Source organism: Rhinolophus ferrumequinum, chromosome 10, assembly GCF_004115265.2.
Source record: "Rhinolophus ferrumequinum isolate MPI-CBG mRhiFer1 chromosome 10, mRhiFer1_v1.p, whole genome shotgun sequence".
NCBI classification, from domain to species: Eukaryota; Metazoa; Chordata; class Mammalia; order Chiroptera; family Rhinolophidae; genus Rhinolophus; species Rhinolophus ferrumequinum.
Window position 1 is genome coordinate 50021700 of NC_046293.1, and position 27907 is coordinate 50049606.

At 49.9% G+C, this 27907-nt stretch overlaps 2 protein-coding genes across 4 annotated transcripts; both read right to left on the reverse strand.

Moving 5' to 3' along the window:
- Window positions 1-1218: 1218 nt before the first annotated feature.
- ARF3 (ADP ribosylation factor 3) lies at window positions 1219-18434 on the reverse strand. Its single transcript, XM_033116615.1, has 5 exons — window positions 18205-18434; window positions 6137-6377; window positions 5211-5321; window positions 4854-4978; window positions 1219-4136 (listed from the first exon to the last, which is right to left on the reverse strand). The coding sequence occupies exons 2-5, from the start codon at window positions 6282-6284 to the stop codon at window positions 3975-3977; spliced, it is 546 nt and encodes a 181-aa protein (XP_032972506.1). The 5' UTR covers window positions 6285-6377; window positions 18205-18434; the 3' UTR covers window positions 1219-3974.
- Window positions 18435-21516: 3082 nt separating this feature from the next.
- Window positions 21517-27872, reverse strand: WNT10B (Wnt family member 10B). 3 transcript variants are annotated; one of them, XM_033117492.1, is made up of 6 exons: window positions 27753-27872; window positions 27285-27494; window positions 26241-26360; window positions 25849-26111; window positions 23688-24061; window positions 21517-23039 (listed from the first exon to the last, which is right to left on the reverse strand). In XM_033117492.1, exons 3-6 carry the CDS (start codon window positions 26312-26314, stop codon window positions 22581-22583), a joined length of 1170 nt encoding a protein of 389 aa, XP_032973383.1. In that variant the 5' UTR covers window positions 26315-26360; window positions 27285-27494; window positions 27753-27872; the 3' UTR covers window positions 21517-22580. The 3 variants fall into 3 exon arrangements, with proteins under 3 accessions (XP_032973383.1, XP_032973384.1, XP_032973382.1); XM_033117493.1 differs by having other exon boundaries at window positions 27285-27428; window positions 27753-27842; XM_033117491.1 differs by lacking the exon at window positions 27753-27872 and having other exon boundaries at window positions 21861-23039; window positions 27285-27673.
- Window positions 27873-27907: the final 35 nt, after the last annotated feature.

Below are 27907 nucleotides of genomic sequence, written 5' to 3' on the forward strand. Positions count from 1 at the left end.
CCAGTTGAAGGCCTCTCCATTATCATGATCTTCTGAGAGGCTGCAGCTCTAGAAGTATCTATTTATTAGTATACAAATGAAGAACTTGGGAAAGGAGCTCCTAACTGCTTATAACCTCAATCACCAAGCAGGACTTTTGAGGAGCCTAGAAAGAAGAAAGTTTCATCTGATTTTGAAGGGTAAGTGGGTAATGTTCAAAGTTCACAGAGTTGATAGAGGGATGTCTGGTTGTAGTTTAAGAGTTTCATAAGGACAGAAGCACTGATCCCTGAGGGCGGTGGCTTATTTTAATAACAGGAGAGGGGCTGAAAAGGAAAATTGGAAAGGGGACAGGAAGGTAACTGAATATAAATGATATACTGGTACTTGGGGCTCTCAAACTTATATACGCCTAATACTTTCCCTTTCCTACAGAACAGGGTGGGAGGACCTCTGTCCCCAAAGCCTAAGAAAATGGTTAAGAGTCGGGAAGGCCTGCCTGGCTCACTCAGACCTTACCCAACCCAAGGACAGCACCGTCCCTTTCTTTGCCTGGAGCCAGACAATAGTAGCAGGAGAGGAAGAGAGTAGTGGTGGGAGATGGGAGGACGGAAGCTTTATGAAAATGGTTTTTTTCCCAAGATGTCTGTGGAATACCTGGATGAGGCTGGCATACTGACCACAGGGAACTACGTGCTTAAAGTAGAAGGGAAGCAGGGCCATCAGTTGTAAGGAGGATCAAGATCATTACATTACCCAAACTTTGGCCTACTCACTGCCAAAGCCCAGAACCAAATGAGTGAGGGGACTCCAATCTGTGGATGAGGGGTCCCTCGTCCCACTAGAAGCACCTGATGCACAGGGCTGGGGGGTCTGAGAATAAAGGCAGTATGGGGCACTCAGAGTGCAGGGTCCTCTAGCCACTGAAGTCTCTCAAGTCTACAACAGGTGATAAATTAGCTAAGTTCAGGGTTAAACCCTTTAGAACTAGAGGAGCAAAGTCACAAGGCCCTCGCACTCTGGCGCCCAACACATGCAGGCCTCCGTCTGTGGTATAATGGGGAGGGAGTGATAAGCAGTGTGCAGATGAGCCCAAGTTCCTCCAAAACCTCAAAGTCAAGTGCCCTTTACCCCTCTGCTGACAGGAGCAGTCTGGAGAGAGGGACGAGAGGCAGAACTCCCCTCACCATTAAACAACTATCCAATGGCTGCTGCACAGCAAGGATGAAGGTCTGCTCCAAAGCTGCATAAAACAAGTTTAATTTCCAACCAGGGTCACAGTCATCGCGTATCCCACATTTTGAGCAAGGAGAGAGAAGGTGAGTTATTAAACATACACAGTCTACATTCCAGAGGAGGAAAAAAGAAGAGAAAAATCAGTTCAGAACTGCAGTTACCACTATAACACCACAAACAAATTTTGGGGGAGAAGTGGGAGAATCCCCAAGGAGAAGAAAGCCTGGAATAAAGGAAAGCATAAAATTAAACCTACCAGAGGAGAGTGAGGGATGGAGTGGGCAAAAATGGAATGAAACACCCAATCCCAAAAGAACTTGTAGGTGAACGGGTATGTAGAAAGGTCCACCCCTGCCAAGGGTCTAGCAGCCAGGGATACACTAGGAAGATCACTTACTGCCCCCTGCTGGACAGATCTGGAGCAGCACCCAACAACCTCCAAGGCTGTTCCCTAACACCTTTAGCCGCTTGGTTCCGGGAGCCCCCCCAAAACGAGTGGGGGTGGGCCTGAAATAAGGAAAACCTATTTGGGACTGGCATCTAACTAGGGAGGTTCAGAGAGGGAGTGAGACGGGAGAAGAGGCAATGTCCTCACCGACCACAAAGATTAAATAGAGTGGGGAATCCTAAGTAGGAAAGAAACAAGGAAAGGGATGACAAACAGGCAACAGCACTGAATGAGTTAGAAGGCAAAGGAAAGAGTTCAGGGAGAGAGGCAGCAGGAGCAAAGAAATCTCAGGAATAGAGACAGAGGCAAAAAAAATAAAAAAGTGTGGAGGGAAGCATCTGGGGTCTGGGGAATGAATACGTGTTAAAATGAAATAGAAGCTCCAGCACCCCGCCCTCCCTCCACCACCACACACACATACATACACACAAAGGCCTAGAGAGCAAGAGACCTGCACACACCCACTGCATCTTGGGTAAGTAAAACATCACTAAGGAACTGGCACTGAGGGAGACACCCCTGGAACCTCTCTTTCACAGTTCAGTCTGGGGTGGGGTAAAGGGTATTATTGATTTATGTGTTATAGACAAAGGCGGCAGGAAGCCTGACCCCATGGAGTGGGGTTTGGGACAGCCCTTCTGGGAAGGGGTCCCTCAGCCATGCTATGGGGGGCCCTGGGTCCTGACCTTAGCAGAAAGGTATGGGCAGCCGTCTTGGAGCTCAGGGCGCAGCCAGCACACACGGGAGCCCACAGAAAAGGCACGGCTTCACAGAAACCGCGTAAGTCAGGACCTCAGGGACAAGCGCCCCCTGTCGACAGAGAGACGCAGTAGCAGCAGCTTCTGAACAACTACATGGTAATAGGGGGAGGACCCTGAAGACCCCTGCAGCCCACCAGCACCAACCACCACTTCAGAGTTCTATTTCCTTCACTCCAACCCCCATATCCATTTATTCGAGTGGGTGAAGAGGGCAGGGGAAAGCTGTTGGGATGGAGGTGAGAGGGACAACAGAACTGTCTGAGGGTCTGGAAACAGAACAGAAAAGTTCCATCCTTCAGCACATCCTGGACTTTCCAGAAAAACAGAACTGAAGAATAGGGGAATTGATATTGAGGTCTGCTATATCACCCCCACTCCCCACTCAGCCAGCCAGCCAGCCTTGGTCAGGCTAGCAGGACTACTAGGGTGAGGAAACTTCTGACAAAGGACAGATAAATCCCTCAGCCCCCAAGATCAAAAGACTGGGAGGGGAGGGAGTGGGGGGGAGGGAAGGCAGGAATAGGACTGATCCATGCCTCACCTTCTCCTAAAAACAAAAGAGGACGAAGATGGAAAACCTAAGGCCCTCCCCCCAGTACTCTGGGTCCCAAACACACCCCGTGATCTTGCTAACCCCACCTCCCGCTCAGGCTCCTGAGGAACAGACCGAGGAGGAGGGGGAGAATCGGTTGAACAGTGGGCTGATAAGAGTGAGTGGGTTCCTCGCTCCTGCCCACTAACAAGGCAGGGAAGAACGGCCTCTCCTGGGGAACAGTCATCCAGAGATAAATGCCACACCCCTGTCCTAAGCAGGGTGGAGAGAGGGGTATGAGGAAGATGGCGGTGGAAAATCCATCATCTAGCCTATCTTCCAGGAAAACCTATCTGCACAGAGGAGAGGAACCAGTGCGAGACTGGGGCAGCCTTCCCTCCACCTACTTCCCTTTATCTCAGCAACATGAGAGGGACAAGTGACAGGCTAGAGTGGGCAGTGTCCTGGCTCCAAGCCCTGAGCTGCACTCCACGCCTCCACCCTTCTCCCTGGCCCCCACGTATAAATCTCTCTATACATGTATATACATGCGCACACATGCAGGCACACACAGAGAGGCCCGTGCAATTTCCATGTAGAACAGGGAGACGGTGGCGAAGGAAAGGAAGATGGTAGGAGAGGGGCCTGCCTGTAGGAAGAGGGACTCAGATGCCAAGAGCACAGCAACCAGAGCCAAACGAAGCAAACAGAGAGACTACCCCACCCCCCTCCCGAACCTCAGAGGATTGGGGGGGCACCCCATGAAACCATTAACAACCTTGTTTTTGTTTTAAATCTGGTAAATTGGAATGATTCATCATTAGGACAGCAATTGGGGACTGGTCATGGACAGGGGAAAGGAGGGAAGGAAGGAGAGGCAAGGCTCTTGGTGGGCATGCGGACATGATACCCAGGGCCCTGGCCATACTGGCAACAGGAAGGAAGGGGTAGGGCTGGGGCAGGGAGACAGTAGGTATGTCACGGGTGGGTGGGGTGGTTGGACAGGGCTGCCTGGCTCTCACTTCTTGTTTTTGAGCTGATTGGCCAGCCAGTCCAGGCCTTCGTACAGCCCGTCCCCGCTGGTGGCACAAGTGGCCTGAATGTACCAGTTGCGATGACGCAGGGAATGCAGGCCCAACTTGTCTGTGATCTCAGCAGCATTCATGGCATTAGGCAAATCCTGGAGTGAGATGAAAACACACAAAAAGGAGTCTGAGGATCTTCCAAAGGCTTCCAGAGCACTCATCTACGTACCAACAGATGTACAGCAGCACCCTTTCCTCCTCCACCACAGGGACCCAGAACAAGAGCCTAAAGAGCAGCTTTGGATTTAGTCATCCCAGAACCCCAGATCCAAGGCATTAGAAGTCATTCCACTTGGTTGGTGGAAACCAAATGTGGGAGAAGTGATTCAGACTGGGCAAAGAATCGAGTCTGTGTGACCGTAGGAGTGAGGACAGTAGACAATAGGTAAGATGAAAGAGGGATTTGAGGTGATGTTTTCTATGACACCAATCCCTGAAGATGGAATGTTACTCATTAAAGCCAGAGTGGGGGACAAGAGGAGCATAAAGAAGCCACAGAAGGGCAGCTGGTTGGGTCAGTGGTTAGAGCGCAGTGCTCATAACACCAAGGTCGCCGGTTCGAGTCCCACATGGGCCCGTGAGCCGCGCCCTCCACAACTAGATTGAAAAACAACGACTCGACATCCTGGAAAAACACACTGCTCCCCAATATTCCCCAATGAAAAAGAAAAAAAAGCCAAAAAAATCCCATTTCCCACGTTACCAAAATTGAGAACATAGTCCCAGGGCTTTCCACACAATGAGCTCCAAGGCCCCTGATTTCTGCAGCCAGGTTGCCCTCTCTCTAATCCAGGGGTGGGGAGACATCTCACCTGTTTGTTTGCGAAGACGAGGAGCACTGCATCCCGGAGCTCGTCCTCTGCCAGCATCCTCATCAGCTCCTCCCGCGCTTCATTCACTCGCTCCCGATCATTGCTGTCCACCACAAATATCAGCCCTAGGGAGGCAGAGCACGGGCTGCACAGAATGACAAGCGAACTTCCCTCCCTCACCATCAAAAGGTGCCCCCTTCCTTATACCCTCCAAATATCTGCTCCCTTTGCTCCTCTTCTCCCACCCCTAGGAGCTGCAGCAGGGCCAGTTGGCTGCCCACAACCAAGAGCAACAGCCACACTCTCAGCTCACACCCAATAACCCACGGCAGTCCCTGGGCGATTCACAGGCTGTACCTTGGGTGTTCTGGAAGTAGTGTCTCCAGAGAGGCCGAATCTTGTCCTGGCCACCAACATCCCAAACTGTGAAGCTGATGTTCTTGTACTCCACTGTCTCCACATTGAACCCTTTGGAAAAAACAGGTAATCGGGCCACTTGGTCTCAAACAATGCCCCAGTGGGTTGATCTCGGTTTCCCCAAGCCTCAGCCATGACCCCAGCAAAGGAAAGAAAGCTAGGGCTTCCTCAGAACTGGCATTTCTTGACTTCATTGCCTAAAGGCCAAAAAGAAAAACTAAGAGAAGTGGAAGAGGATGAGGAAGGCCAACCGGGAGGTTCACAATTGCCTGGGTAATGGGAGCCAACCTTCCCCACTCATTCTCCCAGCCTTTGGCGCTCCCTCCTACAAAGAAATGACTCAGCCCCACTCCTGTACTGTGGCCACCAGAGTCTGTCGCAGCTAAGACCGGGGGCCTGCGAAGCAGAGTGAAGAAAAAAAAGTGAGCTATAGTCTGGAGCCCCAAATGCAGAACCAGCTAAGAATGATAATCCGGAGTCCCATCCATCAGGCAAATGTTCTCCCTCCCACAAGCAGGTCTTAACCAGGATCAGGGCCACCAAGGATCTAAACTGAAGCAACTCCAGGCCTCTGGCAAGAACATCAAAGGCCGTCACCTGCTTTCCAAACAGCACAGAGAACAAACCAGCTCAGTACCTGAGGGCAACTGTTGAGTGCCAGGCTGCAGAAGTTCCCGCATCAGAGAAGGCCAGGGTAGGTGGGCAAATGGCAGCCCCAACACCTGCTAGTGAGCTAAATAACCATCCTTCCCTGAACCCCACAAATTGCATGGACTTGCCTGGTGGCCAGGTGGGGAATCTTGGAATAGGCCCCCTGCCTGGCTCAGCTGCTGGCATGAAAGCCTGCGTGCGAGCTGTGCCCTTACCGATGGTGGGGATGGTGGTGACAATCTCCCCCAGTTTCAGCTTATACAGGATGGTGGTCTTCCCGGCAGCATCCAGGCCCACCATCAGGATACGCATCTCCTTCTTCCCAATCAGGCTCTTGAGAAGGTTCCCAAAGATGTTGCCCATGATCACAGCAGCTGCTTTCTGAGGACAGCGGGGCCCAAGTGGGGGCGGTGGCAGTCTGGTTTTCACCTGGTCCCTGGTACCGAGAACTTGATCCTAGGCAAAGAAATTAAGCTCGTTACTGCCATCTGCTTGTCAGGATCTTGTGTAAATGGGATTTGTCGAAGTCATGGCTGGAGGACTATGAAGGCTGAGACCCACTCAGACACATTGGAACCTTTGGGAGTGGAGACAAAGCAGTGAACACTCAGGACCCCTGCTCTGCCAGCAATCTACCTATGTGACTCGGGAGTTGTTTCACCTGCCCATAGCTACACAGTAAATGGAGGGGTGCTGAACTAGATTTCTAAAGTCCCTTCCATTCTGACAATCTACACTATACCTGAAGGTGTTGCGACATCATTAATGCCCCTCCTCCCCTCCCCCAACACTACCCTAAGACTTCTGGAAAGATCCAAGGAGGGAGTGGAATGAGGAGTGGCTCTCTGTGACTCCCGACAAGGCTTGCCAGGTTCCCCAGGTTTATGCTGCTTTACTCAAAAGACTGCTTCTTCCCTTCCTCTATTTCTGCAATACCTTCCTTCTACATACCAAAATTAACGGGGACGAAATAAGAAAGCAGCATGCCTAAGAGGCTGATCCTCTCCGTTCTGTGAAAAGCTGGCTGCTAAACTGTGCCCTGTTCATACACCAGTATGCTGAGAGTTGGCAGGAGGTGTGGGAAGAGGCTACTCCTCACTCCTCAGCCAGGTAAATCCTAGACTTGCCACGGCCCATCCAAGGACAGCGGCTACACACGGTCACCTGCAATGAGGCTTTCTTTCCCTGCTTCTTCTCTAACCCCCTTCAGTCTACTCTCCACAGCCAGACTGAGTTTAAAACCAAAATCAGGTCATGTCGCTCCTCTGTTCAAAACCCTCTCTTGGCTTCCTATCTCGCTTTCAGTAAAACCCAGAGCCTGTAAGGTCCTACACAACTTGCATTCTCCCTGCGTCTCTCATCATATCTCCTCTGTGCTTCCTCCACTTCAATTCCCCAACACTTTCCTGCCTCAAAGCTTTTGTACTTGCTCTTTATTCTGCTTCGAATGCTTCCTCTGCCAGACAGCCTTCATGGATACTCCCTCACTTCCTGCAGGTGTCTGAATGTCACGATATCAAAGAGACTTTCCATAACCACCTACAAAACACACTCACATACCACCACCACCACCACCACCGCCACCACTTTCTACCCTATTTATCCCACTTTACTTTTCTTCATAGTACTTATCACCATCTGACACATCACATATTTGTTTCTTGCTGTATTGTTTTTCTCCTCCTACTATGTCTACCTACTATGTCTGTAGGCTCCTTGCCTATTTTGTTCACTGCTATGTTCCTGGGCCCTTGAAGAATGCCTAGCAAATAGCAGCTGAATAACTGAACTAACTCTCAGGGTCTCTACTGCCCTCCCTAGCAGCTTACTCAGATCAGACGTTTATGCCTGATACACAGTAGGCCCTTACCAAACACCTGCTGAAAAAAATGAAGGGAGCAGTAAGAACCACTATAAAGGTACAAAATGCCCACCCCAACCATTGCCCACCAACAGACAGGATCAGAGAGTCAACCCTTCCCTCTCTTCTTCCTTCCCCTCCCTATGGCACAGGACAGCCACAGAAATGCATCTTTAAAACAACAATGAAATGGGGGTTCAGAATCGCCCGTGCCAGCCGGTTCTCTGTGCCTGCAGGAGACATGCGTCAGCGGGCAGCTTATTCAGCAATCACCATATGCCAGCTGCTGGCATTCTCTATGGAGTCTGGGAACCAGAGATACACGCACACCCCAAACCCAGCAGGCGAAGGAACAGGTCAAGACAGAGTGCACTCAAACCCAAGAATGTGAAAAGTGGATGGGGAGGAATCCTATTTACAAGCTAAAGCATGGGGGTTTGGTGGGAGTTTAGCTGTTTTTGCAAAAACTATGTCAGGTTGGTTTGTTTGTTTTTTTCTTAGTCTCCTCAGTTTGCAGCAAATTCCAGACTAGTACAAAGGGGCCAGATCAACAGCCCCTGGAGACCAAAGTACTAGTTTGTCCAAAAAACAGAAACAATGAGTGCTTATGGAATGTTTCATCTTCAAAGGCTTCCCCAGACATCCACTAATGAACCAGGCGTGGTGCTCCCTGTAGGTTCCCCAAATGAGCCCTGCCCCTGACCCAGAGGGCTCACACCCCAGGGGACTCAACCTTAGGGCTCAACTTCAGCCAAGTCGCCCACTGGCCATCCTCCCTGCCCATCCTGCCTGGACCCACCCATGTACACAGATTGTCGAGGATCCCTGGAGCAGGTAGGGATACCTGTCCAGCTAATAAGATCAGATCCCACCCACCTTGGCAATCTGTGGTAGTCAGACTGCTGGTTCTGCTACCATCACCTCCAGAGCTTTAAACCTTTCAGTAAAGTCTTCCTGGCTTTCATCTTTTCTCCTGCTCAGGTTGTCCTTCCTTCAGCTCCAAATGATACTTTGCTTTAAAGGTTGGGTAATAGGCTTTGGCTGAGATTCTGAACTGAATTTACACTACACATTTATCTTGCTGTCCTTTATGATGGGAACTATTGCTGATTAAATGATTATTAACCGTGAGTACAGCAGTGGCTGAAAAATACCTCTTGGCCCCGAACGTGCATACGCTGTCCTTTGGTTTGCTTCTTTGCTAAGCTATCATGTTCAAGTCTTGGTTCAAAAGCTGATCCCAGTGTTACACTTATTTTATTTCCTGGCATGCCACATCAAGGTCCCTGAATTATCTGAGCCACTCATGTGGCACTTATCATCTTCTGGAGCTATTTCGTTCTTTGCTAAGTCTGTACATTGACTATCTCTTGAATTTAACTGTATTCTCCAGGGGGAAGGACTATGCCTAATTTATTTTGCATCTATCCTCACTCCCAGAGCCAAACCCACCATAGGAGTTCAATCAAGCACGGATTTAAGCCTCATCTGAGTATGTCCTTGTATCATTTCTTCTGTCCTAGCAGTACTTGCTATCACTATGTAATGCACAGATGGTTGCTTAGATATCCTGTCGATTCTTGGCCATTTTCCACACATATCTAACCCTGGGACTGGATTGGGAACAACATGAAAGGACTGGAAGACTGAAACTGGTGGAATTCTCTCCTGCCATTTAATACGCAATGGGGCTGATGGAACTGATGAAATATCCAAGTAGTTACTCTGTGTTCCCTGGGGCAGCCCAGGGCCTTGAAATTAATGGACACTATGACTCTTTAATACAATCAGGAGCTTGATTCAGAAGAGCATCCTAGAGGGGATGTTGGCTTTCTCTGTCCCTGTCTATTACCAGGGAGCATGCTGCCCATGGCACCAGGATGGTAGTAACGTTCAGCTTTGTGCCATGAACGTGAATCTTTGGCTATATAGCCAATTCTCACTTTCACCATAAAGCATTCCTATAAAAAGCTCTGGGAAGCAGAATGGCAAAACAATATATAAAAATACAAAAAACGCTGGATTGTTTCCCTACGTACTGCAGAGCCTATAGTTACTCTCTTTTAACACAGATGGCACTCCTGTGTGGATAGGGCAAAATGCCAGGGCTCCACGGGCTGGTGGAAACCAAGAATCAAGAGTTAAAACTGAAGGTGAGTGGCTCAAGATGAAAACGGGAATACAGTAATACTTCTATTAACAAAGTGGGTATCTCAACATTCTATTTTATAGTCACTTTGTTATCACTGGTAAAAATAACAATAGGAGTCTTAAAAATGTGTTCCAGTAAAATCTGTGTGGGACATTGCAGGAATTCAATCAAGCGCATTGGCTGATTTAAGCCCCATCTGAGGATGTCCTCACCGAGGACCATCCCGTCGCCAATCCTCTCCTTCCCTCTCCCAGGAGAGGCAGGCTGTTGCCGTCACTCAGCCATCTTGGCTAATGTGTGTTGCAGGAACACGCCTGCCTCACTCTCCAGGTTGATGCTGAGATCACAGCTCAACCTGCCACGTACACCCCTCCGACCTGACTCGAGCGACTGGCTCCAGCGCAGGTCTTGAGACACCTCTGAGGAGACTCCTGATCTGGCAGCGCCTCTGCCTCTTCAGGTGGCATGGGTCCAGAGAAGAGAAGACAAGAGTCTCCCAAGCCCTCTGCTGCCAAGAAGGGTGCACGAAAAAGCAGCTTTGTTTCCAGATAATTTTCAAGCTAAGATATCACTAACAGAGATGCTATTTTTAGCACAGTCAATGGAGCAGACCAATAAAATTTAAGTAAACAAAAGCAGGGTATGCCTGTATTTAGTTTGCTTAGTGCAGCTGGCTTATGACTTCTGTAAACTTTCTAAGCTTTTGTCTCAAGAGCACTGGAATCATCAGCACGTAAGAACTATTAGGTTAGTACCTCAACAACTTCTGCTGGACTCAAAGATTTCCCACCGCCAAGAAACAGCTTCTGATGTCAGCTTCCATCCAGTCATTAAACATTTATTGAGTATACTGAACTAGGGATACAGAAAGGAAGACAGTTTCTGCCTTCATGAAACTCAAGTCAATGGGAGACAAAGACTGATACACAGAGGATTACAAAGCTGTGAGGATAAGAGTGGGGTAAGCACATAGTATTATGGGGAGAGGATGCCAGACAGTTAATCAAGACTAAACAGTACAGGACGATTCCCAGACAGGATTCTCACGTCACACCTGAACTGACTCCTGAAGGAAAAGTAGGAAGTAACCAGACAATAAAGGAAAGGGAATGGGGCAGAAGGAACAGTGTTTGCAAAGGCATTAAAACTTGCGTTAGAGAGAGCACTTTCCATTAGCCAAAGCCATGTGCAACTGGGAGGTAGTTTATTTAGATGCAGCACGGTGAATCCAAAGAAGTGATGAGGCTGGAGAGAGAAGCAAGGATTAGATCATGAAGGGCCTCAAAGACATATGATCAGATATGTGCTTTAGAAACACCATTCTGGCAGCAGTTTAGGGAATAAATTAAAAGGGGAAAGACTGGAAGCAGAGAGAAAACTGGGGAGGTACAGTAATGCAGATAAGAAATCAGAAGCTCTGAACTAGAGGTGGCAATAGAGGACAGGGCAGATTGGAAACATCAAATTGTAGAATCCACAGGATTTAATGACTGATTAAATGTAGGAAGGAAGAGTAGAAGGCTCAAAGATGAGTCTCAGGTTTCTGGCCTGGGTGATTCAATGGCATTTCTTTAGACGGAAAATACGAAGAAAAACAGATCTGAGACTAAAGATGTTTGATTTTAGATTAAATGTTGATTTTGAGGTGGTAGGGTATGAAGTGCAGCAGAGAAATCTGGACTGGATATTTGGTAATCATCCGCACAGATGGTAAATGAAGCCATGGAGGAACCAAGATGACCCAGGACGGCAGTAGTTCCTGGCTGCCTACCCAACAGTCATTCTTTCCCTTCCTTCTTCTAACAGAAACTCGAATCTGTTCAGATGTTGGGGCAGCAAGGTATGAGATACCCTTCCCTAGCCCTAGGGTATAAAAACTTATCAGCCTGAAGGGTGTGGGCATTTCATTTTCCTTGCCAGTGAATGAGTTACGAATGACCGTATCCTAATTCGAGCCAAAAAAAATGTGAGGGAAGTCTTCTGGGAGCATCTGGGAAAGTTTTCCTCAACCGTAAAAAAGGACATGTGGCAACGTTCTCTTGTTCAGTCTTTGGATGTTGACGTAGAAACATGAGATGCTGGAGTAATCTTGAGACCATGAAGGCACGGACCTAAGAACTCTACAATATCAGAGCAGAAAAACTGAGAAAATGTGGGTCCTTATTACCACTGGCAACCTGGTGGATTAAAAACAAACAAACAAACAACAAGAAAGTCCTCTATCCCTAAACAACTTTGTATGAGTGTGGGGTAAAAAAATAAATAAATAACACAAAATTTACCATTTCAACCATTTTTAAATGTACAATTCAGCGGCATAAATATTCACTTGTTGTGCAACTATCACCATCATCCATCTCCAGAACTTTTTCATCTTTTCAAACGGAAACTTTTTACCTATTGAACAATAACTCTTATTCCCCCCTCCTCCCAGCCCCTGGCAACCACCATTCTACTTTCTGTCTCTATAATTTAACTATTCTAGGTACCTCACGTAAGTGGAACCACATAATATGTGTCCTTTTATGTCTGGCTTATTTCACCTAGACTTTTTGTTATATGCTGTAATAAATCCTCTTATTGTTTGAGTCACAGGTGTGTTTTCTGTCTTTTGCCAACTGATACATCCTAACTGATATATCTAGGGAGAGTACATACAGTGGGACAGGAGAAAAGGCCAAAGGCAGAAACCTGGGGCACATCAATATTTAAAGCAGTGGGCAGAAAAGGAGGCCAGGAAAGAGAGTAAGAAGCAATTTGCGGGGTAGAGAGGAAACCTAGAAAGTAAGACATCATAGACACCAATGAGAGGGGGGAAAAAAAACATTTAAAAAAGGAAGGTCAAAGGCTGCAGAAAGATCAATTCAAGATAAGGCCTGCTGGGTGAGGTGGCGCATACCTGTAGTCCTAGCTACTCAGGAGGCTGAGGCAGGCGGATCGCTTAAGCCCAGGAGTTCTGGTCTGTAATGCCCTATGCTGATTGGGTGTCCACACTAAGTTAGGCATAAATAAATAAATAAATAAATAAATAAGGCCTGAAAGATACCTGTTGAATTTAGCTACTAGGCAATCAAGGATGACGTTGTTATAAATGAAAACATATCTAGCTAAAATTAGGCTCCACTTAACTAGCAGTGTTTAGGCTCAGGTCAGAAACATTATGCCCGTTTTCCTTCTAGTCCAAGATGACTCCAGTACAAGATAACCTGAAGAAGGCCCCACTACAAGCAAAGAAGGATCTTAAATCACCACGTCCGATAGAGACCCAAACACCAGGGAAGGGTCTGGCTTTTTCCATGGACAACCCTCAGCAAGTGAGTCAGAACACAGCAACAGGTCTGTTTCAGAACACATGGCCTAGCCATATAAGACAGTGACCAGATAAAAACTAGATGAATTTGTTTCTTTGGAACATTCTGTGGCACTGCTCTCTAACCAAAGCTTTCAGTTTGCCCTCTTCTTAGAATCTGACCAGTTTAAACTGCTCCATCTCCTGATATTCGACGGCTGCTCCATTGCTCCTATCTGTAGCCTTGAATACTGAGAACACTATACGTTCCTAATTACAAAATCACTGAAATTCCATTAGTCAGCCTAAAGCCCTAATAAACCTTTGCCCCCCAATCTGGTCCCACTGCGCAGGTCAAGATGGAGCTGCCAGCGAACAGATGAAATAAGCCAGGATTTGGACAAGGTCAACCAGTACAGAGCACCCTAAGGATACGGAAGACAGGGAATTGCCTACCTTCGGGAATAAGAGCTGTTTGGGATCCCTTATCATCTCAAACACTCTTCTACTCTAGGAATTACCACAGTATGTTTTATTCACGTTTGTCTGTTTCAGTTTCTAGAGCTGGAACTTCCCAAATAATCTGCCTTTAATGCATTACAGGGCAGCTGGAAATACAGATCCCATCCGTACTTAAAGTGGCTAGAGCCCTTGGGCTCGACATCTTGGGTTGCAAGCAGCTCTGTCTCACTAACACTATTTTCTGTGTATGCCCTGATGGGGAAAAGTTGGGGAAGTACTTCCCCAGACTATGAGCCCCTTGCCAGCAGGGACCATGCCTTATTCATGTTTCATGTCCCCCGCTTCCAGCAGTACAATCTGTAGCTAGATGTCACGTACTTGTTGTTGAGAAGCACAGTATTACTGATAGTAGCAAAACATTTGTGAGGTTAAGACATTATTCTTTGGGTAATCCCCAATCCTTTTCTTGCATCTGACAAACTGGAGAAGTGGTTTCTATGTTCTCAGAGCTCAAGGGTTCCTTGGATGGGATTCAGAGGCTGCCTGGGGGAAAGGAGAAACCATGAGAGGCTCCAGTTATGCTCACCAACTCTCCCCCACCACTCTTTACAGAGCAGTTCCACTTTCATCCATTTTATGTATTAGACTTCAAATAAGATTTTAATAAGGTAAGGTTCGATTGCTTTAAAAGGGGGAGAGGGCAAAAACCACTGCAACAAAGGACAAATGTTCTACTGCATGCTAAATCATGCTGAAGTTTAAACATTCATGCTGGAATTCTTGTGTATAACCACATAAAGGAAGGGTTATGCCAGGCTCTCACCAGTAATGGGAGAGCTAAAAGGTACCATGAAATCTGCCACACCTAGTCATCTCACCTTTCTTCAGGAATACGGTGATAATGGTGGATACCTGACATCTCAGCCATTTCCTTATTTCTGGTCCATAAGGTACACAGCAGATCCTTTGCAGAAGTCCATGACAAAGCTCTAACACATTCATGCAATCCCTACCCCAGCTCTTTCCCAGACTACAATACAAAACATTCAAACATCTGTGGAACTCTTTCCAAATGCTTCCCAGGTCTCTTCATTATCAAAAAGCTCACTATCTCTATTTGTGACAGATGTTAGAAAAGGTAGACAGAATTACTCTGGACCTTAATATAGTACATTTTGAAACATACTCAGAGGCAGACATTTAAAGGAGATGTGACTAAATGAAGAGTCGCCCAGGAAATGGAAGATGCTGAAATGCTCATTGAGACGTAAAATAATGGGGCCCAGGAATCTAAATCCGGACCTAGGTCAATCAGGGTGCACCTTCATGGAAGAGTCGACCATTATCTCCGAGTCACGCTGACTGTTTTAAACATGAACACTATTCTTGAGCCCCCACATTCTCACCCGACATCCAAGCTGATGGTTCAGGGCCCCTGCCTTGCTCCAGCTTCACCTCCCACTCAGGCAGCAGGAGCTGCCTCTGTGCGGCTGATGCTGAAAAAAGATTTCACTGCTCATAAGCCTACAACCAGCACAGAAAGTCATGGTAACAAGCATCCCTTCACATAGGCGCCTCAGGCTGCAAGTTCTTCTTTTGTAAACCTTTGACGTAGGCCTGAGTGCTCATATTATTATTACTATTGCAATGATGACAATCAATAGCAGCTGACATTTACTTGGGGCTCGCTACCGTGTTTCCCCGAAAATAAGACCTCGCCAGACCATCAGCTCTAATGCGCCTTTTGGAGCAAAAATTAATACAAGACCCGGTCTTATATAAGACCCGGTCTTACATTATAGTAAACTAAGACCGGGTCTTATATTAATTTTTGCTCCAAAAGACGTATTAGAGCTGACTGTCCGGCTAGGTCGTATTTTGGGGGAAACACGGTATGTGCTTTGTACAATACTAGTGCTTTATGTGTATTATCTCATTTGATTCTCATGCCCGTACTATGAAATAGGTACGATCGTTATCATACTCTTTATAGATGAGGAAAATGAAGTGAAAAGAGAACAAGTTATTTCACCAAAATCACACAACTAGTAATAGCAGAGACAGGATTTGAACCCAATTTTATCTGATTCCAAGGTCCACACTCTTAATTACTATACCACTTTGCCTCTAAATGCACCTGCAACAAAAATGAGGAGAGCCAAACACAGTAACGTGCTTTGCGTCTCAGGTCTCTCGGCATCCATTTCTAAAAGTATATAGGGAAGCAGATTCCACAATTTCCCTCAGTTATTTACTCGGCTTTAACAAAGCTGATTTTAAAGAAGTTCCTTCTTCTAACCAACAAATCCCACCCACTGTCCTCTGAATCCATTTCCCCTTATTATGACTCCAGTGGAAGAGAGCAGCAGAGATGAACACACACAGTATGATTCTTTGTGCACTTAAGACTTCACTTACATTCTTCCCAGCCTGCTGTCTGCCTTCCTTTATACTTGCATTCAGTTTAATAATAGCAGCTACCATTCACTGGCACCCATTCTGTACCAGGCACCGCATACATATATTGGCTCTCTCCTCCATCATCTCCAGGATCCCCACTTGCAGACAGCACTCTGAAGGACTTAGAGCTAATGGACGGACTCCTTTGCCCACAAAGGGGAAGCAGAAGAACTGGGATTTTAGATAAATAATGACTGTGTTCTAGTAACAGTTTTATTTTTGGATCTTAGTTTCCATTATCCATGTGTGTTTTGTGCCTTTTAGGATGGTGGAGAGACCAAGACTTCTTAATTATTAGGTTGGTGCAAAAGTAATTGCAGTTTAAAAGGTTAAAAATAAAGGCAAAAACCACAGTTACTTTTGCACCGACTTAATACAAAGGCCAAGGGCCTCTGTACTCTCGCTCAGTTATCTCCAAGCACTCTCCCTGACAGTCAAGCCATCTCTTTCTCCCTCCTTAAACCGCAGTCAAAAAACCTATCCAGTCACATCCTGTATTCATCATGAGCGCCTACTGTGTGCACAGGCATTGTGGGAGACAGGCAATGAGTTCCAAAAGCTTAGTCTCTGTAGAAAAGCAAGACATGTGCACAAAAATTCTGACTATGCGAAGTAATCATTCTAAGCTAGGAGGCAAGAGGCATGTGAACCTGTAACACATGGGGCCCCTTCCCAGCTGCATCCAAGGTCAATGATTCATTCTGTGAAAAGGTGAGCTCAATGGATCAGTTTCTTTCTTAGAATGAGCTTTTACAGACTTGTTATTCAAACTCAGGTCTAATGTGCAATGACCAATTCACTACCCCACTCCAGTCATAGCAAGTGGAGACACCCCAACAACAAGCTCAAGACAAAATGGCAGCAAATTAGAAACAGGTAAGGAAGTATGCAGAGACTAGATTCTGTCCTGTTGCACTGACCCAAGCATTCAGACTCCTGCAGCAGATCTCCTACCAATAAAACTTTCATGCCATATACCAGCGGTGACCCAATCCAACAGCGGCACAGACAGGTTTTAAGTTACACTTCTCCCTCACCCAGATGACCTCACTATTTCTTCTCACTCCTGACCACATACCACACTCCTCCTGGCCAGGCCAGAGGGAGACTGGCAGTAATACAACCCAGAAAGAAGGGAACTCCCCCAAAAGAGGAGCTACCACTTTGTTAATCAAGCGGCCCGTTTTAACAGGGAACTCCACCTCCCCCTCCTTTCCGCAAACACTGGTGTAAGCAATGGTTCCATTTTCTGTTCCGGGAATCCTGGTACTTCCTAAAGAAAGAAAGCGGATTGGAAGACACAAAACTCAGAGCCAGCGACAAGATGCTCCCTCCTCCTGTGAAACCGCCCCCGCTTCGCCTGGGGGAGAATGGCACCACCTCTATTCTCCAGGCAAAATCAAATCCCCCTCCCCTTTTTGTCTCCTATCCCCCCCCCCCCGCTCCCCACCTGCTGCCCTCTTCCCCACGTGCGGTTCCCAAGACCCGAACGCGCAACCTCCACCAGAATAGCGCCCCTGGGGTGCCCCACTAGCCTGCCCTACCGGTTACTCCCTAAACCCCCTACACATCCCTGCCCCGTGATAGGGCGAGGAGGTGTCACCACAGCAAGGCTTCTCTCTGGCCTCCTATTACTAAGGTGGAGAGGAAGATGGGGTAAGGAAAAAGCAGCATTCTCTAGCGCTTTAACAGGAAAAGGATACAAACAGCCATCACCGCCCCCGCATCACCTCTGCCTGGACTGCTTTCCTCCCCCTTAACCCTGACCCCTCGAAAGCCCACCTTCTGCAGGCGAAGGGAACCTAACTGCAGCCCAGGTCGCCCCCTTGTGAGAGGCGGAGGACAAATCTGTGTGCGCCCCCCACCCCCACCCCAGTTTCGCGTCCTTCAAATGCGGGGGCAGGAGTGAGGCTGGCCCGGCGCCCCTCTCCAAGCTCCCGGGTGGGAAGGACCACACCGCCCCAGGCCTGGCACTGCCGGACAGGGGGGCTCTATCTCCTCAGCCCCCACCCCGAGCCTCTCCTCTACCGGGATCCGCCTTCCCTCCCCAACCCCTCACCTGTTCCTGTTCTCAAGCTTCGCCGCTGCGGCCGCCGCCTCCGCCCCCGCAGGTTCCGCTTGGCTCTTGCTCTGTTCCCTCCGGCTCCCCCAGCCGATTTCAGCGCGGCTGCTGCCCTGGCCCCGCTCCCTGACTCCCTCCTTCCTTCCCTCTACCTAGCACCGGAAGCCGCGACGGCGACAGGAGCTGTGCCGCGCACCCCCACCCCCAGACTGAGATACTTCCCACCTCCCCAATCACGCGAGAGCTGCGCAGCAGCGAGCGGCAGTTCTCGCGAGATCTATCACCATGGCAGCGGCTGCAGCAGAGGCAGCCGGGTGCTAGAGCTGAACCCCGGGCGGGGTCCGATGTGGGGGTTGGAGACAGCGGGTGGCGGAGGCGGGAGCCAGGGAATGGGGTGAATCAGTGGGGACTGAGGTGACAATACCAAGCTCCAGGGCCATACCTAGAATTTAAGGACTGGGGCCACGTGCTAACCACACTGGAGAATGGGGTTGGGCTGAGAGGCCTGGGGGCTCCTTGGGCAAATCTAGGTCCTCCAGACCTCATCTTTATTTCTTAACCAAAGCTAGCAGCATCCCCGAGAGTCCTCCTACACCAGTGTCGCTGCTTACCACTCCTAATCTAAGACTAGGTTACTCAAGGGTCTGAGTCAAGAGATCCTTTACTGTAGGGAAGAGAAGGGAGAGTGCCGAATTGAAGAGACTGAAGGAGACTGAACTCTGGGCCAATTAAGAGGTTGGAACGTGAAAGACAAATGGTGGAAGCCTAATATTCAGAGGTGTGGTTTGAGGAAGTGTACTTAGATAGTTATGAATTTTAGTATCCCAAGGAAAATGAAAGACTTTGCCCCCATGTTTCTCTATTCCTGCCCACCCCCACTTCCCTCACACTCATTTCTGCACCTGGTCTAGACATGCAAAGCTGCCTTAGAATAGTATGGCTGTGATAGAAGAAGGCACTAGTAATGCTGAGAACAGAAGAAGATTCTTTAAGTGCCCTCTTTCTACATTTACAGCAGTATAAGGGAACACATGACTCTTCCCTAAGGCCTCAACCAAAATTGTTGCTTTTCTGGATTTTTTTTTTGCCTTGTTTCTTGTCTCCTTCCAAGAAGAACTAGACTGGTAGATATCCACACTATGTCTACCCCTTCAATCCCTGGTGTATGCATTCACCAGTCTCTTCCTCTTATCCCATTCTGTTTTCTCATATTTTAACCAGGAAAATAACATGGCCCAAGGATGTGGAGGACCCTAACTTCAGATGGGGAGGAATGAGATGGATGACAAGAAGCATGTTTATAACAGTGGGATCTGTCCTAGGCTGTTGCCATGAAGGGTTTTTGCCCTGCTAAGCTCTATGTTTTAAATGGCAGAAGATGCCTCCAGTGTTATTCCAGACTCCTAGACTGGGCCCTGTGATACCACCACATGATTACTTGACTCTTTCCATTTCTTTTCCTAGAAGTTTCTAGGACTACACCACCAGGTGATGCCCCCACACTGATCATGAACATTTACAAGCCCCCTTCCTAAGTCCCCAGCCATACCAACATGCCTTGAGGGACTCCGTCAGTGTTCCAGCTCAAGACTTCAGGTCCTCTAGTGGTTGGGTTCCAGGTGTGACAGAAGGAGGGAAATGTCGTCAGCCTAATACGGTTAGCGGTTAGCGGCAAGTACCATAGTATTTGAGTCAGAACTGATGAATGGAACTGGAGACTCTCCCAGCCCTTCTGTCCTTCACCACTGTAGAGTCTTGAGAGGAAAGTATCTGTTGTAGCATCACTGAGTGTTTCCCATGGGACAACCAGGAGCAAAGACAGGAGGAGTGCTGCCCAACTGGAAATTAGCCAGCCACTGCCGCTCCCCAGCTTCCCAACCACTTGAAAGGCTAAGGGAGAAGCGCTCATCTGGAGCTGAAGGAGGCAAAGAGGCCTGACTTACAATTCATCTGTCTTTCTCCCTCCCTCTGGCTTCCAGTGGAGCTAAGTAAAAGCTGAAATTGTAGCCACCCTGCTCTGTGGGTTGCACACTCCCACTCCCGCCACTGACCCCAGGCCTGGGCCTGGGCCTGAGCCCAGCTCTTGTGCCTGGAGCAGGGGTGGGGGGGGTGGGGTGTTGGCCTTGCTGACAAAATCCATTTGGAATTTCTCAAGGTTGTGGTTTGGGGCTTAAGTTTGCCACAGAGTGTGTCTGACGAAAGATGAGAGCTAGAAAGAGAGAAGGAGCCAAAGGGAGTACAGAGGAAGGAAACAGGAAAAAGCTGAAATAGTCTCCATTGGAGATTCTCCTTGCTCTTCCTAAGTGTGTGAAATTTCTGGATATTCCTTAGCATTATTCTCTCTCATATCCTATGTCCATTCTAGCTGCTTCCCTCTCTCCCACACTAGACTCAGTCAGTACCTGAAATAAGGATGAGATACCTTCCTGCCTCTATCAAATTTTGAAACCCAGAATTCTCAATGTTCAAGTGGATATTTGGGACATAAAATTTTGCCACAAAGTACTGCCCTGACACAACACTCATTGAAATGTCCTCTCTACCCTGGTGCTACCATCATTTCACCTGATTTTGAGAGTAATTTGGGGAGCAGATATATCTATTGCCTAAAGGCATAGAGAGAACTACATAGTTCTCCATTCCCTGCCCAAGGAGATGACCTGTTAAGAGTCAGCATCTTACAAAACCATAAACAGTCACTTGTCAAGTTCTAAATGTGTGGTGCATGTCCCTTTTCTAATTGAAAGATAATGGTTTGGTTTCAAAGATATTGGGCTAGGAATAGAAAGATTGGAATGAAAGAAATTGTTTTCTTTAGTTATGGTTATCTCCTAAAAGACGAAGGAATTATTTCACTAAGATTAAATGCAGAAGAGCTCTGAATAAGGAAGGACAAAATATATATGCAGATAATTCAGTGGGAGAACATGCTGGTTTTGCAGGTTTCCAGAGGGGAGGAAAAAAAAACTCCCTTTTGGAGCATAGGAATCCCTTTTATATGTTTCCCATTAGTCTTGTATCTACTTTGCAAGTTCTCTGATTTGGAGCCAGAGAGAAAAGCACCTGCTCTTTTGGGTCCAGGTTCAAAGTTGGAATACCTTTAGGACTTGAAAACCCCAGAACAGAGGTGACCTCATGGTGTAGGGCGGGGTCAACAAACTACAGCCAGAGGACCAAATCTGGTCCTACAGTCCGTTTTTGTGAATTAAATTTTATTGGACATCCATCAGGTTATGTCTGGTCTATGGCTGCATTTGATCTACAACAGCAAAGTTGAGTAATTACTGCAGAGTTGAGTAGTTGAGACAAAGCCCACAAGCCTAGTATGTTTACTATCAAGACCTTTACAAGGAAAAAAAAAGCCGGTCCTTGTTCTAGGGCAGTGACCAACGCAAAATCTGGAGTTGAGGCACACAGAGTAAATACAGCCTATGTTTGGATCGCTAGCCCCTCACACCTAGAAGCCTCCCCTGGTTTTTCACACTCCAAGTTGCTAACTAAGTCACTGAGGACCATTTCAAATCCTTTGTGGAAACAGGCCTCTATATGTAAATAAAGTCATTGAGTGTAAGAGAGTAGGAGAATTCACCTGGATAATAAGCATGGACTGGGATCCCACGTGTGGGCAGAAATATCACCATCTGCGTCCACCGTTCCAGAAACTTAATTTATTTTAGTTACAAACAGGAACCAAGAACAAGTCTCAGTACAATAAATTATCTATTCCCACCTCTCCTGCTGAAGAAAGAAAAAGAGGCTCAGAGAGTTGTAGGTAAAACTCTTCCTTTGAAGGGTCCCCTTTACCATCTGAATGAGGGAAGACAGCTTCTCTAAAGGCCTGAACAGAGGACTCGGAGGACTCAAGGGAGAGTACTCCAGCACTCTGTTCCTTCCCTAAGAAAAACCTCTCTGTCTCCCATTACCCCACAAGAGGGGGCTCAGGCTGCAATAGAGGAGTTTGGGAACAGCAAATGGAGTGAGTGGTCTGTCTGGATACAGGTCTCATGGCTCCACACAATGCCTGGGGCTAGCCCTCAAAGGAGAAGCGTGGTCGAACTACAGGGACTCCCAGAAGGAGTATGAGTCAGAGTTAAAGGGAGCCCCGAGTTGGGAAGAGGGGGGCAATACAGTGCATTTCATCTTAGTCCATTCAGGTGTTTAAGGAGAAGAGGGGTGACATCTTCCTCTCACGGACCTCCGACTGTGGGGAAGACGGCCACACGTCACAGACTCCATCTGACCCCTGCCACCCCCAAAGCTGTTTCTAGGTAGACACTTTGAACTTCCGGGGGACAAGATTGACCTTGGACAGAAATCAGAGCAAAAGGCTGAACAATGCCCCTCCCTTCCCCCAGCCTGCGGTGAGAGGCCCCTCACTTACACACGTTGACCCACTCTGTGACCTTGCATTCATCACACAGCACATAGCAGCACCAGTGGAAGCGGCAATGACAGCGCTCAACTCGTGTCTGCCGGAGTACGTTGTGCCCACGGCCACAACACAGGCTGCCACAGCCATCCAGCAGGCGGCTGGTCTTGTTGCAGGCCCGGCCCCGCGTGCCTGGGGAGCCCACGGTGGGGTCTCGCTCACAGAAGTCAGGAGACTTCTCAAAGTAAACCAGCTCTCCTGAGAGGCGACGGGGACGCAGGCGAGGCTGGAAGGCTCCAGAGTTGCGGTTGTGCGTATCAATGAAGATGGCCCGGCCCAGACGCTCCCTCAATGCTGCTCCCACTGCCCGGAACTCCGGGGCGGCCCTCCAGCAGGTCTTGAACTGGCAGCTGCCTGACGTGCCATGGCATTTGCATTTCCGCTTCAGATTTTCATTCACCACCTAGAGCATCAGAGGGGGAAGAGGTAAAGGAAAGAGCGGCAAATGGATAGAGCACAGAGGCACAGGAGAGGGGAGGGAACAGAGAGCACAAGGAGGTAAGAATAACCAAGGACTGTGGAATATCAGAAGAGAAAGGGCACTGTGAGGCTGGCTGATAGCCTAACTCCCTCATTTTATGGTTGGAGGACTGAAGCCAAGCAGAGGGATTTGCCCATGTTTAATCACTAGCTGGTAACAGAGACTCAGCTGGTAATTAGCTGGTACCTGAACTCAACTCCAGTCATCCTGACTCCCAATCCAGTGCTCTTTCCAGAATAAGCACGGCTAAAATGGGGAGTCTGGCTCAGAGCACCCCTAAATTCTGTAGGGAAGGCAGCTGTAATCATAGCTACCGCGTCATGAACACCTGCCAAAGATGGAGGCACTCTGCTAGGGCCTCTATTTGCTAGCCCAGTTTTAATGACATTGTAAGGTAGGTATCCTCAGACTCACTTTACAGATGCAAAACTGAGGTTAAATGACTTGCTAGAGACCACCCAAATGGTGACAATCACCCACCACACCTCATCCTTTTAGTCTGCCGTGTCTCTCAAACTCTAACCAGGCCTGGAAAGCTTGGAAGACCCAGGACAAGTTGCACACACGTACCTGGCGCCCCACCCTGTTGTTGTGGATTCGCATTCGTGCCTGGATGTCCCGGGGAGCTTCCCTGGAATCCAAGAAATCCCGAGAGAACTTCTCTCCAAAGTCCATGTCATGGTTACAGCCACCCCATTCCCATGTGTCCTGGGGGCTAGGGCTGGAGCCTGAGCCAGGGCCTGGGCTGGGCAAGGAGTGGGGAAAACTCTTGCCCCGGGACAACGCCTGCAGCTGCAGCAGTTTGGCTCTCAGCCGATCCTGCTCACCACTGCCCTTCCAGCCGCAGCCGCAGCTCACCAGCTTGCCCAGGCTGCAGGCCGTGGCTACCGCGTGCATGACCCCAGCAGCCAGCATGGAGAAGGAAAAAGCACTCTCACGGAAACCTGGGGATGAAAAGGGTGTGATGGTGGGGGTAAGGCTGACAGGCAGCTGAGAGTAGGAAGGCAGAAAGAAATAAACAAACAGCCACCCTCCGATTCCAGAAATTCCTGACTGAATCCTGACCCTGCCATTACTAGCTGAGTAATTTGGGAGAAAGTCACAGGAGAAGGAAGGAACAGAAAGTGCAGGGCCTCAGTTTCCTCATCTATAAAGTGAGGGGATGAGTTGAGAAGATTGATCTCCGAGGCCTATTTTGGCTCCAGAATATGGGATGTTCAGGTGTGGATGAGAGAGCTAGCCTAGAGGGAAAGATCCCTGGGGGGGTGGGAGATGACTAAGAGGGAGTCCCTGTGGTCTTTGAAGATGTGTTCACTGAGTTCTACATCTGAAAGCTTTAGAAATTCCCCAGCCCTGCAGGGAGCTCGGGTGGGGTGGAAGCAGAGCCCTTGGGGTTCTTTTCTTCTTCCTTCTCTCTTTCTCCTTCTCCTCCTCCTTCTCCTCCTCTTCCTCTTTCTTTTTCAGGGTTATTTTAATCAGTCTGTTAACCAACCTACCCTACACCACCCCAAAACCCCCCAAAGCACTGGAGCTGTGGAGCTGTCTTTCCCTTTTCCAGTTTCTAGTTTTATATTTGTCCTTAAAACTGCCCTTTATGTTTATCCTAACCTGCTATTACTCTATAAAACGCTGGGAAGGGGAGAGAGGTGGCGGTGATTTTCCCTAAGGCCCTCTTAAAATATTGGCTCCTTTGTTTTGTTTTAGGGGGTCACAGAGGCTCAGGATGACAAGCCTTTCCCAGGCTTAGGTATATATGCTTCTCATTTGGGCAATCAAAGCCTTCCCCTATACCACGTCCTGTGGAGAAAGAGGGGGTCGCTCACTTCCTTTTAGGCAGGGGCTCTCTGGAACACAGAGAGGATGAGAAACAGCACCTCCTTAAGGGCCAGGCTTTTCCCACCCCAGGATGCAGGGCTCCTAGCTCAGCCTCCCGATTCCCCCCAACCCCAACCCTCCAGGGGTGAAGCTGTTTGCACACGTCTTGGGAATTCCCCCGCAGATGGCAGCTGCCTATTAACCCTGTAGTCCCCGAAGTACTGCCCCCACCCTTGGGCTCAGCCCAGGATGGATCTTTACTCCTCCATGGAGTAAACTCCAGCATGGCCTGGAAAGAGGCAGCAATGCCTCCCAGACCAGGCCAGCAGTGACCTGTTCTCCACCTCTCCAGCCTTCCTCACCTGCTCAGTTGAGCCACCTGGGGCCCCCACACACAGAGGAGGGGGCTGCGCCCCTGCTTCAAAGCCATCAGGGTCTTTGTTCCCAGCCTCAGCTCCTGGGAACCCCAGCAATTAGGGGAGTAGGTTAACCCTTAAACAGTTGGGGGCGGCACCCCACCTCCGCTGAAGCTCTGGGGACACCAGCCTGGGCTTGTCCCTCGGAGAGGGAGGGGGTGAAAATTGGGGGAGGAAATGAGGGGGGCGTTTGAAGCTTTCAGGGCTGGGGGCATCTCTTGCTCACAGGTGCAATCCAGATCGAGCTGGGTGGAGGCAGGAAAGGGGGCCTTAGGGTAGGGGAGCAGGGACCCAGCTGCCTTGCCCGCAGCGAGCAGGTGGAAGTCAGAAGCCCAGGGGCCCGGACGGGTGGCCAGACCCAGCTCTGCGAGGCTCCCGGGGGGAATTCCCAGAGAGGCCCCTCTCCGAGTCGTGAACCCATCCCTTCCCTCCTCCTCTCGCCTCGGCCTGCCCCGACCCTCAGCCCCTGCGGCGGCACAAACTCGCCCCGCCAGGCTTACCGCGCTTGAGGATGGCGCTGTGGTGCGGCAGGCGGCCGCCGCCCTCGAGCGCCGAGCAGTTCCAGCGCTGGTCGCGCAGCTGGTGCTGACACTCGTGGACAGCGATGTGCAGGCCCTGAAGCGCGGACGCTGTCACGTCGGGGCTGCGCAGGCACAGGCCTAGCTGCCGCTTGCTCAGGCCCGACAGCGTCAAGCACACGGTGTTGGCGGTCAGCGGCGGCTCGCCGGGCAACTTCAGGCCCAGAATCTCATTGCTTAGAGCCCTGGGAACGGAGAAGGCGTTTAAGGGTCTGTGGTCCAGGCCTCGCGTCCCCTCCGACTCCTCCCGCCCCGGGGCGTGCTTCTGGCCCAGGCTTTCTCTCCAGGGCTGGGTGAGAGGGAAAACTGCTCACCGACTGCACAAGGCCAGGAACAGGAGACCCACGAAGCCCCAGGGCGGAGGCCGCGGCCGGGGCTCCTCCGGCATGTCGAAGCCCGGGCCCGAAGGCGCCGGTGGGCAAATTGATCAGGGCCTGCGGGACAGGGAGACTTAAGGACGGCTCCGGAATAGGGTGGCTCGCCCGGCCAACCGAAGGATGCCCAACTTCGAGCTCCTAACTCACCAATGTCACCCTGCTAATCCTTCTCTTCCCTCCCCAAACAATACAGTAAGAATCACCCCCTTGGTTTCCAGAGTTCCTGGGCCCTGGAGGAAGAATCCTCGCCCCGCAACTGGGACTTATTCGAGCTCCCCTGGAGCCAACCCAGCCAGACACGACGCCAGGCACACAGGCACACACTCACGTTCAAACTCAGACATACAGACTCACAAACGCCACTCCACCACCTCGCCCACTGCTCCCTCTTCGAGGGCCTCACGACTCGCTTCCCCCACCCTACACAGCTTCACGCCCTCACAGGGCTAGAGGGCGGGATTGGGAGGGGGTTCCCCACCACCTACAGCCAGCCGGGTGGGGGTGGGGGAAGTGTCGCCGCCAGGTGCCGTCGAGGGTAGGCAGCCTCCGTGAGAAGCGTGGAGGAATGGGCTCCCCACCGGCTCTATCTAGTCCTCCGCAGTAGGGAGAGAGGGAAGACTCCAGGTGCGGCCAAGACAGGGAGGGGACCTGGTTCCCTCCTGAAAGGGACCGTGGCGCAGGTTCAGTCCTCTTCCTCGTCTGTCACCTTTCCCAACTACATGTTCTCCGCCTCCGCGTCGCCCATCTGGTCCTCACAGGTCTCAGCCTGAGTCCCCACCCCTTTGCTTTCGCGTTCATTGCCCTCCAAATCCGGGGGCACTCCTTTATTTGCTGGGTCTTTATCTCTGGCAATATCTCTGGCTCTCTCTGCATCTCTGTGCCCCTGTGGGCGGATGCATGTCTGTCTGTCTGACTATCCGAGTGCCTGTCTCGTCCCCGTGTGCGTGTCCCTGCCCTCCCTGCTTTCCCAGTTCCGATTACCTCCAGCTGCTCTGGTGCAGGGTCCGCGACCGGCGGGATCGGGTCGCCTGGGCTCGGGCTGCTCAAACTGTGGGGAGACTGCGTCGGGTTCTGCCCCCTCGGCAGAGCCGCATTCTTCCAGGGCAGGGCCACTCCTCTTCGCCGCTTTCCCAGCGCCGCCGCGGCCGCCGGGAGGAAGGGAGGGAGGAAGGGAGGGAGTGATCGAGAAAGCTAGCGAGCGGGCGAGCAAAGAACAGGGGGCTCTGGCTCTAATCGCGCGGAGCTCACGGACGGCTCTGCTGTGGCTGACAGAGCTGCGGCCCCTCCCCGAGCCCGGGGCATCCCCACCCGGCTCCTCTGCACCCCCCGCCTTGACCCCGAGAGCGCAGTCGCTCCCCCTCCTCCCAGCGTACACACACACCCTCTCCCCCGACGCCCGGGTTCAGGCTTGGCACCACTGAAGGAGGAGGTGACCAGACTTCCTCTCACCTGCTCTGGAGTCGCCAAGGCTGCAAGGAGGGTGTAGTGACCCAGAGTAGGCAGCCAGGACCCTGGTCCCAAGTGGTCATTTCTCTTTGCCTTAGTTTCCTCCACAGAGCGCTGAATGGCTGGAGGGTGCCTTTGACAGGATGAAGACGCAGCTA

What these genes read in the sequence shown, in the direction of transcription:
- ARF3 (XM_033116615.1), bottom strand. Translation starts at nt 6,284, where the DNA reads ATGGGCAACATCTTTGGGAACCTTCTCAAGAGCCTGATTGGGAAGAAG. An exon ending in CTACTTCCAGAACACCCAAG is followed by an intron (nt 4,979 to 5,210) that starts GTACAGCCTGTG and finishes CTGCCTCCCTAG; the next exon opens with GGCTGATATTTGTGGTGGAC. An exon ending in TCGTCTTCGCAAACAAACAG is followed by an intron (nt 4,137 to 4,853) that starts GTGAGATGTCTC and finishes ATCTCACTCCAG; the next exon opens with GATTTGCCTAATGCCATGAA.
- WNT10B (XM_033117492.1), bottom strand. Translation starts at nt 26,314, where the DNA reads ATGCCGGAGGAGCCCCGGCCGCGGCCTCCGCCCTGGGGCTTCGTGGGT. An exon ending in TTCCTGGCCTTGTGCAGTCG is followed by an intron (nt 26,112 to 26,240) that starts GTGAGCAGTTTT and finishes CTCCGTTCCCAG; the next exon opens with GGCTCTAAGCAATGAGATTC. An exon ending in ACAACAGGGTGGGGCGCCAG is followed by an intron (nt 23,040 to 23,687) that starts GTACGTGTGTGC and finishes CTGATGCTCTAG; the next exon opens with GTGGTGAATGAAAATCTGAA.